The sequence below is a fragment of the Talpa occidentalis genome, unplaced genomic scaffold, assembly GCF_014898055.3.
Source record: "Talpa occidentalis isolate TD23 unplaced genomic scaffold, MPIMG_talOcc4v2.1 talOcc4.8, whole genome shotgun sequence".
NCBI lineage: Eukaryota > Metazoa > Chordata > Mammalia > Eulipotyphla > Talpidae > Talpa > Talpa occidentalis.
In genome coordinates this window covers 72,567,687-72,584,381 of record NW_023605194.1, presented here as the reverse complement: position 1 = coordinate 72,584,381, position 16,695 = coordinate 72,567,687, and the positions used below count along the sequence as shown (strand labels likewise).

General features: G+C 48.7%; 1 protein-coding gene across 1 annotated transcript in view; it reads left to right on the top strand.

The window, feature by feature from the left end:
- MAPKAPK2 (MAPK activated protein kinase 2) overlaps nt 1-16,695 on the top strand; it is a 45,021-nt gene that overhangs the window by 27,401 nt on the left and 925 nt on the right. The window contains exons 2-9 of the mRNA XM_037497467.2: nt 13,651-13,790; nt 13,949-14,013; nt 14,292-14,371; nt 14,855-14,981; nt 15,528-15,603; nt 16,008-16,132; nt 16,402-16,487; nt 16,588-16,668. Coding sequence (XP_037353364.1) covers nt 13,651-13,790; nt 13,949-14,013; nt 14,292-14,371; nt 14,855-14,981; nt 15,528-15,603; nt 16,008-16,132; nt 16,402-16,487; nt 16,588-16,668 — 780 coding nt within the window. The remainder of the gene's footprint in view (nt 1-13,650; nt 13,791-13,948; nt 14,014-14,291; nt 14,372-14,854; nt 14,982-15,527; nt 15,604-16,007; nt 16,133-16,401; nt 16,488-16,587; nt 16,669-16,695) is intronic.

Genomic DNA, 16,695 nt, shown 5'->3' with positions numbered 1-16,695 from the left:
ATTTTTTTTGGGAATTAACTTTGGCTTATATTTTATTTACCCTAATCTTTTAAAAATCTTTCACCTAGCACACTCCCAATTTTTTTTTCCTTTTTTTTTTTTTTTTTTTTGGTCACTTGTAAATTTGGTTAACTTGCTCTCTACCATGTCTTTAATTAACTTGTTGATAAAATACTAGGTAAAGCAGAGAGAGCATTCCATGGTTTGTCACTAGAATGTTCTCTGGTTTAGTCAGTGACAAGTGTTTCCTGAGTACATTCACTTGGCATGTTTTGGATGGAAGATTTGGAGTCAAAAGGTGATCAAGACTTGGTCCCAGCCTCCAGGATGCCCAAGATCTATCCAAACGGGAGGAAGAATTATTTTGTAGATAACGCTGATGAGTGCTGAGTGGAGAGTTTAGCAAGAGTCTTGTGGGAGCAGAGGGAAGAGGAGCCCACTCAGCCTGAGGGTCAAGCTCTAAGTGCATGAGCTTGAAGAGTGGGAAGGGGCAGCGTGACAAGGCCTGGTGTGAAGGTCGGTGTCTCATAAGTACTGAGAAGGGATTGAGCGCTGAGGTCACCTCTGCTGTGGGTAGGGGCTGGGGAAGACCAAGTTAGGAGCTGTGAGTTTTATTCTGTTAGCCGATGGAGATGTTCAAGGAAGAAAATGTATTGCTCAGATTTGCCTCTTGAGGATTTGACAGAGGATGTATCAAGGCAGATTAAGATTACCTACAGAAACCAGCTAGAAAGCACATAAGAAAAAAGGTGGACCAAGCAAGTGGCAGTAAGACTGGAAACAGGAAGGTGGATTGGGGTGATCTTTTCGAAGACAAAACTGGGTTGGTTCTGTGGGTGAGGGAGGGAGAGACACTGAGGATGACTACAAGATTTATATCGGCGAGCCTGACTAGACGGTGATGTCATCAACTTTTACGGAGACCAGGGAACAGGTCGGGGGAGCAGTGAGTTCAGTTTGGTGCGTGTTGGACAGACTGTCCTAGATCCAATAAATAACACTTTATTGGTCATTTACAAACACTCACAAATATTACCTCAGTGCTTTGATGTCTTGCCTTTTTCTTTCTCATCCCAAAGGTCTGGTGGGAAACTTTGTCCATATTCTTTACAAAAGTCAAAGCCTCTTATCTGGCATTCCGTGGTCTATATCTTAGTAATCCTGTTAAAGAGGAAAATGAGACTAGTTTGCAGGGAGCTCAGACTAAGTTGTGATGGTCCAGTTCATGAACTTCTTCAAGCTTTGCCAGAGACAGACATGAAGCTACGTGCCCATTATTTTCTCCTTCTCTTTGAGCAAACAAAAAAGCATACATACCACACTAGGAGAAAATAATTTTATGGTTTTAGAAGGGAAATAAAAGCTAAGGACAAAAACAATTGTTTAGCCTCCAATTCAAGAAAAACAATATTTAGAGGTAAGACCAAAAAAGTAGTATGAGTAGAGATTCCCCCCCCAAAATGCACCTTAACATACAGGGCTTGATCTCTGAAAAGTGGATTCTGATCATCTAAAACGCAATCACCCCAATAAAAGAAGACTGGAGGAGGCAGCCACAGAGGTAAGGCTGCCTGATAAGGCATTCTGATATGCTCAGATGTTAAAGGATGTATCCAAAGACACATCAGTTGTCCATAACCCAACACAAACCCATAGAGTGGCCTGGACTCATAAAACAGAATGAGCAGATCTCGTGATAATGTAAGCATTCCTAGGAGTGTTGATCTTCTTTGCTTCTTAGTCGGCTCACTTTATTAACAGTTCCATTTACATACTGTTTTTTTCCCCCTGACCTTGTTTTTTTTTTTTTGACTCAACTGTGCACTCAGATCCCTAAGAGTTTAGCCTGAAGCTTGGAGCAGAGCGGGTGCTGCAGGACCGTGCGGCCAAGAAGCAGGGTGTTCCTGTCTCTTCCTCCTCATGGCTCTTGAGTGGGCACCAACAAAGGTTCTAGAATCACACGTGCAGATTCTTTCTGCATGTTGGGTGTGATTCTTCTAAGATTGGCATCTTTTTACTCAGTCATCCTTAGATGATTATAAGATGGTTTTTGGTCTAGCTTGGATTTGAGGTTTTGTGTGTGTGTGTGTGTGTGTGTGTGTGTGTGTGTGTGTGTGTACATGTTTAGATTGTTTCAGTCTGAAGAGCAATCTTGATAGAAAGATGGAACATATTGGAGACAAACTCATTTTTGTGGATCAGCGCCTCTGCCCTGTGGCGGGGCGCACTTCCTCCCTGGTTTTCTTACAGCTTTGGGTATAGCTCCAACACTCCTAGCAGTGCTTACGTTATCACGAGATCTGCTCATTCTGTTTTATGAGCCCAGGCCACTCTATGGGTTTGTGTGGGTTATGGACAATTGATGTGTCTTTGGATACATCCTTTAATATCTGAGCATATCAGAACGCCTTATGCTGTCAGGCCGGAAGACCTTACCTCTGTGACTGCCTCCTCCAGCCTTCTTTTATTGGGGTGATTGCGTTTTAGATGATCAGAATCTACTTTTCAGAGATCAAGCCCTGTATGTTAAGGTGCATTTTTGGGGGGGATCTCTACTCATACTACTTTTTTTTTTTTTTTTTTAAGATTTATTTATTTATTTATACAAGCACTGGGTATAGTCAGAAGTGCGGGAGGGTAAGAGAATTCACCGAGCGAGGGCGGAGAGCAGAGCAGGCAGAAGGACCGAAGTACACTGCTGAGGGGAGCAGCGGGCGGCAGGAGAGGTCTGCGGCCATGTGGGACCCTCCTCCGGTGGCCGGGGAGCAGCCGGGGATCGAACCTGCACTGCAGAGGCTTGGGCAGCTTCGCAACCCAGCGCTCAACCGCTGCGCCACCTGGGAGGCCTACTCATACTACTTTTTTGGTCTTACCTCTAAATATTGTTTTTCTTGAATTGGAGGCTAAACAATTGTTTTTGTCCTTAGCTTTTACTTCCCTTCTAAAACCATAAGATTATTTTCTCCTAGTGTGGTATATGTATGTGGGTTGTTATTGTTTTAGCAGAAGAAGGGATTTTTTTTGACATAATTTACTAGACTTTACTTACTGATCAGAGTTGAGTTGGTTAGTCTCTCTACTTGCATCTTCAGCTGTGAGAAGTGACTAGGTAAGGCAGGACGAGGATTTAGCAGAAAAAGACATTGCTCGCTCTCTCAGCTGTCCTTGGGTTCAGGTTGGGTGACAAGCTCTGTCTTGTGTCTGGACCAGTTCTGCTGTGTCGGAAAGAGCAGCTCCTATCTTCTGCCTCTGACCATGCACACGCCCATCTGTTCCCAGACTCATTCCTTCTGTTTCATTTTCCTTCTCCACCCAACTGTGTTCTGGTCTTAGTTGTGTGGAATTGTGGAATTGTCACGGGTGGGATTTGTGTGTGTGCCGCCTTGGTTTGTGGGACCCTTGTCTTCCACTTTCCAACTTCTACCATCTCCCCCTGGGTCTGGTGATGAAAGTGCCCTGCTGTGACTCTAATTTCACTAAATTGGGCCAGTGAAGAGGAGATGGCATTTATCACTTCTAATTAAAAATTTAAGTTTGCTTTGTCAGTTGTACAGGGTCAAATTAATGGAGGCTGCTTTAGCCAGAAGTAATGTTCCTGACTTCCTTCTGTCTTAATTTCCTTTAGTAATTGTCCAGTTCTGTGGCTTTTTATAGGTCATGCCTAGATACTACAAACAACATCCTGCCACTCAGATTTTAGCCAAAGCCAGCTTGGAGAGTTCAATGTTTCCTTCTTGCCACTGTGTGCCTTACGTCCTCGGGAGAGAGGCCCTGCATCCTGCCGTGGCCACTGCTTGTGGACTTGGTCTGACAGCTGCCGCTTAACCAGCAAGTGTGCATCGTGGCTTTTCTGCGCTAAGCTCTCTCCTAAGCCTGGTGGGTGCAGAAATAAATGGGACAGACCTGTGAGCTGAGCAGGAGAGGAAGGGGAGACATTTAGGGTGAAGGTGATAGGTCAATAGTAAACTATTATTGGAAGCTCAGTTTGTTTGTCAAAGCTTCCTTTGTAGTGAAAAAAAGAACCTTGAGGTTAGAATCTAAAGTGGGTCTGAATCTTGGCTCTGTCACTTACTAGCCCTGTGGCCTCAGGCAGGTTATTTCACTAGATCTTGGTTGCCACACCTGTAAGTGGAGTCAGTAGTTGACTCTGTTCCAAAAGGTTGTTAGGAGGTTTAAGTATAGCATGTTTTCTATCTCTCTCTAAAGTGTACCGGACACATGTTTGGTGTGGTCTACATGAAAATTCCTTTCTCTCTCAAAGTCATAGTCTTTTGCTGGAAGAAAAGGAAATATCTGTGTTCTCCAGTCTTTCAGGTTCCCACCCAGACTCCAAAGTGGTTGACATCCCGGCGATGTGCAGTGTTTATTTCCTTGCAAATCAGGTGTGGTCAGCAGGGGCTGTTTGGGACCTCAGTCTGTTTTTTATCATAATTTGGTTATATTTTCCAGGAATATGTGGGCCTTAAATAAGCTGGGTCACCCTCACACTCGGAGTTACACGGGCCCCCCACCCCATGGCCAGTGTCAGGTCCCATCTCTACTCTCCTCCTTCCCCAGCGGGAAGGTTGCCTTTCTTTTGGGGTGCATACAGCTGTCACCGCCTTAGTCCAGGGGTCAAATAGAACACCCGAGGTGTACTGTAACTCAGAATCTAAACCCCTCAACATAGTTGGAAAGAAATACGTGCAAATGGTGAGATCCAAACAATACAGAGAGATAATAGTATGAAAAAGAAACAGAAAAAAAGAACAATACAAGCTTCCCCCTGGTACCTACTCCCAAGTAGAGGGTTAAATTCCACCTACAAAATTTTAAGCATCCACAAGTGAATAGATACTTTCCCTTCTGCCTTAAAAACCAAAACAAAACAGGGAGGAGGGCTGGGGGCTGGGTAAGAGACAGGGAGACAGAAGCACAATGGCCGGTGGAACTGTGGGTGACTTGGTGGTGGGTGCACTGTGGTGGTAATATCTGCTGCGGGTATGTAGACATTACCTCAGGTACACACACACACACACACACACACACACACACACACACACACACACACACACACACACACACACACACACACACACACACACACACACACACACACACACACACACACACACACACACACACACACACACACACACACACACACACACACACCCCCCCCCCCCCCCCCCCCAAGCAAAATGAAAACAAAATTGCCCAAATGGGATCATATTGTACATTATGTTCAGGGCTGTTTTATTTTCAGACGTTAGAAAAGCATACAAAAGTCACTTATAATATTATCACCATCATTATCACCACCTATTAACATTTACATGTGTTTGCTGCTTTCTCTTGTGAACGCAGTTCCATTAAGAGAAATTGGAACAGCAGCTGGAGCAGCCGCCTGCCGACGTCTGCCCCCTGGTGGCGGGCGCGGCCCTGCCGCTCACGGGCGGTCGGCTCCCTGGCCCGGTGGCTGCGCCCTCATTTCTCCGACCAGCTCTTCACGGCGACTTAGGTTTTTAACAGTCTGTTGCCATTAAAATGCTGTAGGAATGTAGTTGTAGAATGCTTTCCTGCCTGGCTACTTTCTGCATCCAAGTTTAAACATTTATAATTATGATAGGTATGGCCATACTCTTCCAGAAATAGGCTCAATAAAATCCCTGCTGAGTATATGAGTACTTTCCCCTCCCAAATCTTTGCCTAAACCCAGGAGATTTATTTTGTTTTTGGTTAAATATTAAAAAAAATTCTGGTGGAATTATTATGTTTTTGTAAATATTTCTCTTTTAATTAACTGTATGAAACATCTTTCATCTGGCCATCTGTGTTTTTCTTTGAGCTGTCTGTTCTTATTCCTTGTCCGCTTCCATATTGGATTGTTGATCTCTTATAATTAAAGTTAGCCTTTTATTTGTCACATGTTGCAAATATTTAAAATAATTTGTCATTAACCTCTTGCCTTTTCTTTGAACCTGGGTCCTTGGTGGCTGCCATGGGAAGGCACTGGAGGGTGAGGGTGGGGACACAGGGGAGCCTCTATCTTCTAGGGCGTGGGCATGGTGGTATTGAATACCTCACTGTAAGTGTTAGCTTTATTTTGGGTGGGGATTTTTGCCATCACATTAATGAAAGCAACCAGTAGAGAACCATTTTATTTACAAACCAATGTTAGGGCCTATCTGTACCAACATGCGGGGGCCCCAGGACAGTACTTTGTGTATCTTTTAGTTGGGCCCCTGCCCAAGATTTAAAATATCGGTTAGACTTATGTTTAAATCATTTTCTAGGGGAGATCCTAGTTCCTCCTGAGTGAGCTTTACAGAGACTTAGAAGGGGGGCATACTCCCTACCACGGATGTAGAGGAAAAGCATCATACAGCTAAGACTTATGTTTGTCATCTTTTATTTTCTGACCTGGGTTAGATGAAAAGAGAAGTGAGACACATCTTCTAGCCTTTAAGCAGATCTCTGTAACGGCAGCGGGGTGGGGGGAAGAGATCCTCCCTCCCCACTGTTGCTGCTTTTGTGCCAGCTTCTATATTTAGTTCCTTTACTTCACAAATATATATAATTTATTTATTTATTTTTAAAGATTTGTTTATTCATGAATACAAGAACTGGGGCACAGGCCAGAGGTGAGAGGACTCACCAGAGACAGAGCGGGGAACAGAACAGGCAGACTGACACAAGTCAGCGGGCAAGTCAGGAGAGGTCTGCTGAACCATGTGGGTAGCTCCCTGGGTGGGGATCGAACTGTGCTTTAGTGGCTACGGACAGCTTCCAAGGTTGCATCTTAACCCCTTGCACCACCAGGGAGAGCCCAGCTTCACAAATATATATAATATAAATAAATATTTTAAACTTGTATAGTGTGTACCCCCTGCACCAAAATTTCAGTTCGATGGGAGCACAGGCCTTATTTGTTGTGTTCTTTGTTATACCCAGTACCCCCAAAGCCAGTGTGTGTGGCACGTTCTGGGTGTGCAGGTTTTTGTAGGTGGCTGCACTCTGGGAAGGTGGACTCTGCACAAGTGCTCCCTGGTTCCTTCCTTGATTCCAAATCCAGGGATGACCTGGGGGGAGAGATGGCTCTTTCGGGACCTGACAGAGAATGAATGATGCAAATTAGAATGGTGTGTCTGGTTCTACAACCTTATGACATCCTCACACCTCCTTTTTAAAACTGGTACAAGGTGGTGGGGGGCCCATTTTCCTAGGTTTCAGGCTGAAAGGAGAATTCTAAAGATCTTCAAGCCAGGTACGAATGCCCGGCTCCTAGCCGGGGAGCTGCAAGGGTTGGGTCAGAGCCGAGTGGAAGCTGGAGCAGGAGGGAATGATTGAACAGTTGTGCTGCGTTCTCCTGTCCTGTCCCCTGGCTTACCCTGCCCCCTTCTCCCCCCACTCCACCCTAGGAGCCTGCCCCCGTGGACTCGAGCTCCTTTTGGCTCTGGCTTCTGGTTGGGCAGCCCTGGCCATGGACTGGGAAGGCTGAGGAGTGTGACAGCCTGCTTGAAAGCCAGCTTGAAAATTCCCTGCCTGGGGTGTGATGACAGCCTCTGAATAAAATTTGGAAGCCAACAAACTCCTCTGCCTCTTTAAACAATAACACATGCTACTTCTAATCATCTATAATAAAGAAATTATCAAGAAAATTAGGTAACCCGTAATTCTAGCTTATACATGTAATTACTGTTAGCATTTTGCTGGGTTTGGATGGCCTTTCTGTTCTGTAATGTGCTGTGTATGTGCATACAAGCCTGTGTGTGCACTTGTATGTGTGTGCACATACGGTGTAGATGCACACCTGGAACTGCTGTGCACGAAGCTTGTAACTTGTGTTTTCACTATCAGATACTTTATCATAAATAAATGTAAAAAGACTATAGATTGGGATTTATACTGAAAAGAAAAAAAAATAGCACCTCCACTGACAGCGACAATGGCGGTAACTAATTATGATTATGGATTGTATAGATAAACTCACTTAAAAAAAGCAATCTCTCACCTTTGGTTGCTTTCAGCTTGCTAGCTATTCCTAATTAAGATAAATGACTACTGGGGTGTCTTAGGGTAAAATTGTAGAAGTGAAATTTCAACGCAAGAGGCTTTGCACTGCGAGGCGCTTGTGTGTGTTCCGCATCTTTGGCTGCTGATATGATGGACTGTCTTGGTCAGGTTTTGTGTCCTTTGCCTCACCATGGGGTGGTGGAAAGTGGACTTAGGGGACAGTGAGAATGGGACTCAAGTTCCAGCGCTGCCACAGAACACTGACTGAATGACTACTTAGCTTCTTGCACCTTTTTCTCATTTATAAAACAGTGTGTTCCTTCCTGCGCTGGGTTCCTCTGAGAGTTCCCACGGAAAGGACTTTCCATTCATTTAACACAGCATGTGCCTAGGAATTGGGGCTCCCGATCTCCTGCTCCTCTGGACACTCAGCTGCAGGTGGGTGCCGAGGTGGTGGCTCGGACTCATTCACAGGACCCGGGTGGTGCACAGCAAGGACCTTCCCCCTCACCTGCAGGGGGCGCAGAGGACACACACCCTGCATGGGCAGCGTACTTGGTGCCCTAGTCGGACTCTTGCATCATTTGGAAGAATGAATTCCTCCTCTCCTTAGGCGTCCCCAGCTGTGCAGGTAGAGTGGGAGAGCCACAGGTGCGTTGCCAGAGTCTCCCTCCCAGTCTTCTGCGTTCCCCTCCAGCCAGTGTCTAGAGCTGCCCATCCCAGTGAGGTCCTAACACACAGGGTATGTGTGTTGGGGGGATGGGTGGGGCAGAATAATGATAGCACATACTGATATAGTGCTTATTACTATATGCTCCGCACTGCTTTTAGTAATTTACAAAATGCATATAGCATTTAATATAGCAACCCCAGGAGGTAGCTACTGTTATTTGCCTTTTTAACAAATAAGGAAACTGAGGCCCAAAGGGATTAAACGTGTGTCCCTGTTAACATCCCTGGTTAGTGTCGGGCTTTTGAAGGGAGTGATCCCTGGACCTGGGCTTGCTCCTTTCCCATCTGGTCGGTCCCCTCACCTCCCTTGCTGGTGAGCAAGTTCTTGGGGTCTGTTTCTTTCCTCTTCTCTGGCTCTCCTAGGCATAGGGTGCTGACTACTCTTGGGGTCTTCATGTGGCCCCATGATAGAGGGTTTGGTGGGGGAACATAGGGGCCAGGCACCACAAGTAACCAGGATTGGGGGTCCTCTCCCTTTTCCCTCTAGGTTCCAGCAAAGACAGAGAGAGGCATTGGGCACTATGTTGGGAGCACTCTGACCTCTCCATCACTTTAGAGGTTCCTTCCAGGCAGTGGGCTCTGTGGCCTGGCCCCAATCCCTGCCACACTGGGTCTGCCACTTTGAGTATGACATGGTAGCCTAGCACACGCCACAACTAGCCTTTTCTGCAGTGGAAAAGAATTTCAGGGTAAACTATGGGGGGTGGGGCAGGTCAGAGTATCCATTCCAAGCTTACTTGGGCTTCCCATTTCTCACAGTCCCTTCTAGGCCTGTTCTGTATGCAGACCTCCTTCCTTCAGTCTCAGGTTTCAGGGCTGTGGTCCCTGACCCTTTCGCTTCCACAATCCTAATCTGAGCTAGAGAGGTTGGAGCCTTTCCTGGGCTTTCTCTTGGCTTCCTGTTGAACCTGCTGCCACACCCCTGCTGGTGGCTCTGACAGTACCTAGGGGTCCTTTTTTCTCTGCCTAGGGTTCAGATGCCTCCCTGTGGTTCTGTCCTTAGCCCTGGCGCGAGGCTTTCTGCACTCCTCAGCTGTCTCATGCTTCCTGAACTTTTTGTGGCTCTGCCCCTGACGGGCCTGCTGGTGACTTGAACTTTTTGTGGCTCTGCACACTTGACCAAATTGAAGGTCTTGCTTTCTTTGCTTGGGTTGCTTTTCATATCCATTCAGGGATTTTAGACAAACATGTGCCTGGATGTCAGGTATCAGTCTTCCTGGAAAATTCTTACCATGTTTCCCTTAGAATTTAAAAATATACTCTTTCCAGTTTGCTGCTTTTTTTTTTTTAAGATTTATTTTTACTTATTTATGTGTACAAGAACTGGGGTGTAGGCCAGAGTTGCAGGGGTGAGAGGATTCCCCAGAGACAGAGTGGGGGGCAGAACAGGCAGATCTACTGAAATATGCTGCTGAGGAGGGGCAGTGGGTGAGACAGGAGAGGTCTGCTGTGCCATGTGGGTCAGCTCCCTGGCTGGGGATTGAACTCATGCCTCAGTGGCTCTGATAGCTTGATAGTCCTGCTGATAGTTTGATAGCACTGAGACTTTAACCCCTGTGCCACCAGAGAGCCAGTATACATATTTTATCTAAGCAGAATTCAGTTTTACAGATGAGGAAATGCTTTCAGAAAGATAAATTTGTGTGCTTGACCTGAGCATCTCTCAAGGCCAGGTTTGTTGCACTTGGCAGGTCTGACCCCTTAGCCTGGGAGGAATTGCGTGTCTAGAGGTGGGGTGTGGGCCCGGCTTTCCTCATTGCAGATTCTCATTTGCCCAGTGCCACTCACTTGATGTGTCTAAGGCAGAAGGAACAAAACTTTGGGTGCCTGCTCTGAGTTCAGGAGGGCAGAGGGGCCTGCACTTGGCTTTGAGGGGTGCATCCTCCACATAGCCCTGGTTGGTTAAAACCTTGATCTGGTTCCCAGGTGGGGGTCACTGGGCTGCAGACAAAGCCAGCCTGTGGTTCTGCTGGTGACTTGTACTGATCAGTTACACTGGCGCGCTCCAGCCTCATCTCAGCGATGCTGAGAGGGCCCCGCCGTGTTGGGGCAGTTGTGCTCTTGGTTTACAGTGATGAGTGCCTTTCCGACCACAAAGCACTTTTAAGAGGTGTATCGTTAGATACTTACAAGCACTCCTGAGAGGGTCAAGTGGGTGTTACCCCACTAACTCTTTTTTGCATTTTTATTTTTTCTTACATCATTGTTCATTTTGGTACAGTAGTTGGTTCCCACTACCTTTCAAATGCACAACAGACTTAGAAAGGTAATGACTTCTCCAAGACTTTGCTACCAGAAATTGACAAATACCAGATGTGGCCCAAATCTCTCTTGATTGTAAATCCATGACCTGGTGTTTGTTGCCTCTGAGTAAATTTGACAACTCTGGGTCTCCCTCTCTGGGTTGCAGTTCCTAAGTGCCTGTAGAGGGCAACAGAAGTCTTTCCTGTTGGGCTGCTCTAAGAACTTTTGCTCCTGAACCCTTTGAACTTAGGGGTCTTCCAGCATGTTCTCTCTCTGGGTAATAAGCATCTTCCGTGTGTCTGCTTCTCCTTGCGCTCCCCCACGCCTTCCAGCCTGAATTCTTTCAGATTATGACTTTTATTTACTCTAGACATTCAATAAAATTGTGGCCCATAGTAGGAGTCCAGTAAATTTTGTTGAATTGAATTATGTGCAAATTAAATCAGCCCGTGCCCCTTCCTGGTCTTTGCAGAGTTTGGGAGAAGAAAATTAGCTTTTCCCCTGGTCCATTCAAGTCAGTGACAACTAAGGACCTGCGCGGGGACCTCAGATGTCCACGAGGTGGCAGTGTAGCCACATGGGACCTGGCCTGCCTGCTCCCTTGTAGTGAATTGGCTGGGCACTTCCTGTTTGGGATTGCAAAATCAGTTTGCAGTTGGTGGTGTGAGACTGCTAAGTCTCAACCTCCACCCCTCCTTTCAAAGCTGCGTGGTGCAGTAGGAAGACTTGCACTTTGCTAGGCCTGGATTCTGCCCTGGCACTACCTTTCCCTAGGAACTGAGCCTTAAACTTAACATTTCTCTGAGTCTCCTGTCATCCCATAAAGATGTAATTGTACAGTTCAAAGAGCCCCAATATATCATAGGGCATATAACATAAATGGGTGATAGTTTTATTTTTGATATTCCTGCTTTTATTTTTCATGCCTTCTATGATCTGGTCTATTGGCTAAATAATCTTAACATACTGCATGCATGCAGTCTCTTTTTTTTTTAAGATTTATTTTTTATTTACTTATGCATACAAGAACTGGGGTGTAGGCCAGAGGTACGGGAAGTAAGAGGATTCACCAGAGGCAGAGTGGGGAGCAGAATTGGTGGATCTACTGAAATACGCGTGAACTTTTTTTTTAAAAAGATTTATTTATTTATGCTTATAAGAACTGGGGTGTAAGCTAGAGGTGTGTGTGTGTGTGTGTGTGTGTTTGGGGAAATGGTAAGAGGATTCACCAGAGACAGAGTGGGGAGTAGAACAGGCAGATGTACTGAAATACACTGCTGAGGGGAGCAGCAGGTGAGTCAGGAGAGGTCTTCTGCGCCATGTGGGTTGCTCCCTGGCTGCCCGGGTATTGAGCTTGTGCTGCAGTGGCCAGCGATAGCTTGCCAGCGCTATCTTTAACCCCTGTGCCGCCAGGAAGCTCCCTATGCATGTACTTTGTAGCAGGTCTCCTAACCCTCCCTGCTGCTCACCCACCCACTCCAGCAGCCCACTCCAACTCCTCTCCTCCTCACTCAGGCCGGTGCCTCCTTTCTGCCTGTGAACTGCCTTCTCAGCCCGACGGTCTCCCTTACTCTCAGCCCTCTGATTTTCCATAGTAGCTGCAGTGTGCACTGTGTAGGATTAATCTTATTTTTGTGAATGTATTTTTATTGATGTCACATGGCATTGTATTGGGCTATCCTGATTCCCACAGAGATGGTACGTCTGTGAGGCTCTTGTGTGGCCCACTGGCCTGTGCTGTGCTCCTCAGACCTTCACCCAGTCACAGTCCTGCGGCTGCTACAGAGCACACCCCAGCCTCTCCGGGAGACACTTTGCAGGATTATTTCAAAACAGAAAGTGAAGTTTATTATCTTACCAAAAAGTCGTCTTGGCGGATGCTTGCTCCCTCTCTTGCTTGCCCCCCTCCGGTGCTGGTTTATCCTTTTAGACTGGTCCTCTCCACTCCCATGGGCCCAGGATGACTGGCACAGTCCTCGGTGCCAGCAGAGACGAGGTACAGTCCTTGTGTTCTCTTTAGGAGGCCTCTGAGCAGATCCACAAAATTCTTGGTTAGTGTTGATTCTTAGTAAGGGGTCTGGAATTAATGAGACTGGCTTGGACTAGCTTAGATTCAGCCCTGAGGCTGGTGAGGGAGCCAACCCCCTTTAATGCCCCTGGTCAGCTGGTCCAGGGACATGAGGGGACAGGAACAAAGGTTGGTGAGGGAACTTGAGCTCAAGTTTGCAAACCTAATGGGAACTGCATAACATCTGGCTGAGGCCATCTATTAGTTGAATGAGATAAACTGCAGGGGTAGAGGAATATTGCTCTGGATTTGACCTGCTAGGTTTGGGGTTCTCAGAGGGCTCTGACCTTCTAGAATCATGTCCATCTGCTGCCTGCTTTCTGGAATAAACTTCATGCCCTTAGCTGAGGAATGGCCCAGCTAGAAAGAATGGTCCAAGCACCGTTCTCAGTGTAGCTGTCAAGACCCCAAAGGGGCCGCATTGTGGTTTCCCTTGGAGCACATAAGGGAGCTGCCCTGGGCCAGGAGTTAGGGAAAGGAGCTGCCAGGGCCAGTGCTGGAGGCTGTGGAGGGCCAGCACAAGTGGGGCTTTGATGTCGGTGGGGTTCAGTGCTTGGGGTGGCCTGTGTGGGGCAATGGAGGCCACAGACATCAAGAGGCCCTGCTTACAGATGCTGCAGGACTGCCCCAAGGCGCGGCGCGAGGTGGAGCTGCACTGGCGGGCCTCACAGTGCCCACACATCGTGCGGATCGTGGATGTCTACGAGAACCTATATGCTGGCAGGAAGTGCTTGCTGATCGTCATGGAGTGGTAAGCAGCCTCTCTGGCCACTGCTGGCCAGCCCTCCCTGTGCCCTGCGCAGGCCTCTCACCCTGAAGCTGAAAATAAAAAAGCTGATTTCTTTTGGGGGCAATGGAGAGTGGCGGTGGGATGCTGTCCCCACATCTAACTGTGTGTGCCTGTTTCAGTTTGGATGGTGGCGAACTCTTCAGCAGAATCCAGGACCGAGGAGACCAAGCATTCACGGAAAGAGGTAGAAAGGGTCTGTAGCAGGGACAGGTGGAGGGCAGGCGGGCGGCACGGTGTCTGAAAGGGGCCTTATCTCGTTAAAGAGGCTGAGGCCTGGGCTGCCTCCCACCTGCTGCCTGGGCCGCTGTGCTTGGTTGAGCCAGGGAGGCGGCTTGCTTCTTGGCTTCTGGGGTAGGTGGTGGATGGAGGCTGCATGGGGGGACTGGTGTGTGGGTTTTCAAACCTAATGCCACATCGTGTAACTTTGTCCCGCCCCCCACCCCCCGCTTCTCTTCTCCACAGAAGCATCAGAAATCATGAAGAGCATCGGCGAGGCCATCCAGTACCTGCACTCCATCAACATTGCTCATCGGGATGTCAAGGTACCAGCTGCTCGACCCCTAGCTCAGGTGCCTGAGGGCTGTGGCTGGTGGGCTGGGCGCGGAGATGCATCCTGCTGTGTGGACGCATCCTGCTGCGTGGTTCCTAGGAGCACAGGGGCAGGGTGCTGTTCACTGCCCCACAGGGCCTGCTCTCTGTGATAAACCCTAGGCCCAGTAGCGAAGACCCCTGTGGTCCCACCCAGCCCGGCACATCTCCCCGGTCAGCACCTCAGCACCACAGCCGTGTTTTCCACGTCCCAGTGGTGGTGGCTGCTCCTGGAGGCAGGGCTGGTGTGCGTAGCTGGTGGTCCTGCTTTAGGGGAATAGTTCTCACCTCAGGTGTCTGACACCACACCACACCCACCACCAAAGCACCCATAGTCCTTTTCCCGAGACCACTGGCCTCCCTCCCCCTTTTGTTCCCTCCTCCACTTTTCCTCCCCTCCAGTGGCCTCAATTCTGCAGTTATAATTCTCTTTGCAGCCTGAGAATCTCTTATACACGTCCAAAAGACCCAATGCCATCCTGAAACTCACCGATTTTGGCTTTGCCAAGGAAACCACCAGCCACAACTCTTTGACCACTCCTTGCTATACACCGTACTATGTGGGTAAGTCCAGAGGACTCCGGGAGCTGCCACCCCCTGCAGCTTTACTCAGACACTTCTTTGTCGGTCTCAGAGCCCCATCCCCGAGGGGAAGTGTGTCCTCTGGCCCTTTCTAGCCTCGGTCTGTAACCTGGCCTCAGGTAGGGCTGGCTGGAGTCGGGCGGGGTTGAGGCCCTAAGGAAACTGGGCCGCCTAGGCTTGGGGCAGGAGCTTGTGCCCACATGCGCTGAGAAGAGCCGTTGTTGCTGGCACATTCCTGATGGAGTCCGGGACCCAGATGTGGTACTGGAGCTTTGGCCGGCTGGTGCAGGGTGTAACCTGTTGAAGTATGTGGACAGCATGGGTCCAAAAAAGGCCCCGGCGGTTCAGGGACGATTTCATTTTATGATTCTAGCCTGAGGGCCCCTCTTGGAGCTGGGTCTTCTGCTCTCCTCTCTCCCCCCACCCCCAGCTGCCCTCGCATCCTAATGGGGCACAGGGCTGGGCTGGGGCACAGGGAAGCACAGTGTTCTGAGGACTACACCACCCATGTTGACCTTTGGTTTGCAGCTCCAGAAGTGCTGGGCCCGGAGAAGTATGACAAGTCCTGTGACATGTGGTCCTTGGGTGTCATCATGTATATCCTGTAAGTGTGTGGGGGGAGGTGGAGGGCCCTGTGGGGGCTGGGACTGGGCAAGCAGAGGCCTGTGCCTCTCCAGGATGAGAGGAAGAGGCAGAGGTCAGCGTTCCCTTTCTGGGTGGGGCACTCCCGGGGAATCCCCTGCGTGTTCCCTTCTCTCAGTGCTCGGTGGATTCTGATAGCTAAGTGGTGGCTCTAAGCTAGTGGGCAGGAAAATGTGTGGTTTAGATACTTGATTTGCTAGGTTCCTGTCCTTGACTTTGTATAATGTGCCTGAAATCAGTGAGCCCTGACTTCTCGACTTCTCTGTGACCTTTACAAGAAGAAGCGTGTTTCTCACTCTGTTCCTGATTCAGGGCCCCTAAATAACACTACCTTTCTCCCTCTTTCCCTGCTTCCTCTTAACTCAGGCTGTGTGGGTATCCCCCCTTCTATTCCAATCATGGCCTTGCCATCTCTCCGGGCATGAAGAGTCGCATCCGAATGGGCCAGTATGAGTTTCCCAACCCAGAGTGGTCAGAAGTATCAGAAGAAGGTAACAAGCTCACGTGTGCGCGTGTGTGGAGTGTGGGAGTCCTCTCGTGGCTGGTGTGTCCTGCCTGTGTGGCTGGAACTTCCAGGTGTGGGTAGTGTGGGGCCCATCAGTTAGGACAGCCTCATGGTCCTCAGGCTGGCCCTTGGCAGTCTACCTCCATGGATTCTCCCTTTGAATCTTGGTTCTCCCAGGAAGACGATTCCTGGGGAGGATCAGGAGGAGGGAGAGTGACCCCTGAGCTGTTTCTATCCCCCGCCCCATCCCCACAGTGAAGATGCTCATCCGGAACCTGCTGAAAACAGAGCCCACTCAGAGAATGACCATCACAGAGTTTATGAACCACCCTTGGATCATGGTAAGCCTGGCAGGCTGGCGAGACCTGGGTCCCTGGGGACTGGCCTTTGGGATGCTGCCCAGCCCCAGACTTTTACTTAGACCCCTTTCTCTCCCCACAGCAATCAATGAAGGTCCCTCAAACCCCACTGCACACCAGCCGGGTCCTGAAGGAGGACAAGGAACGGTGGGAGGATGTCAAGGTGAGGGCTCAGGTGCCCAGGTGTGAG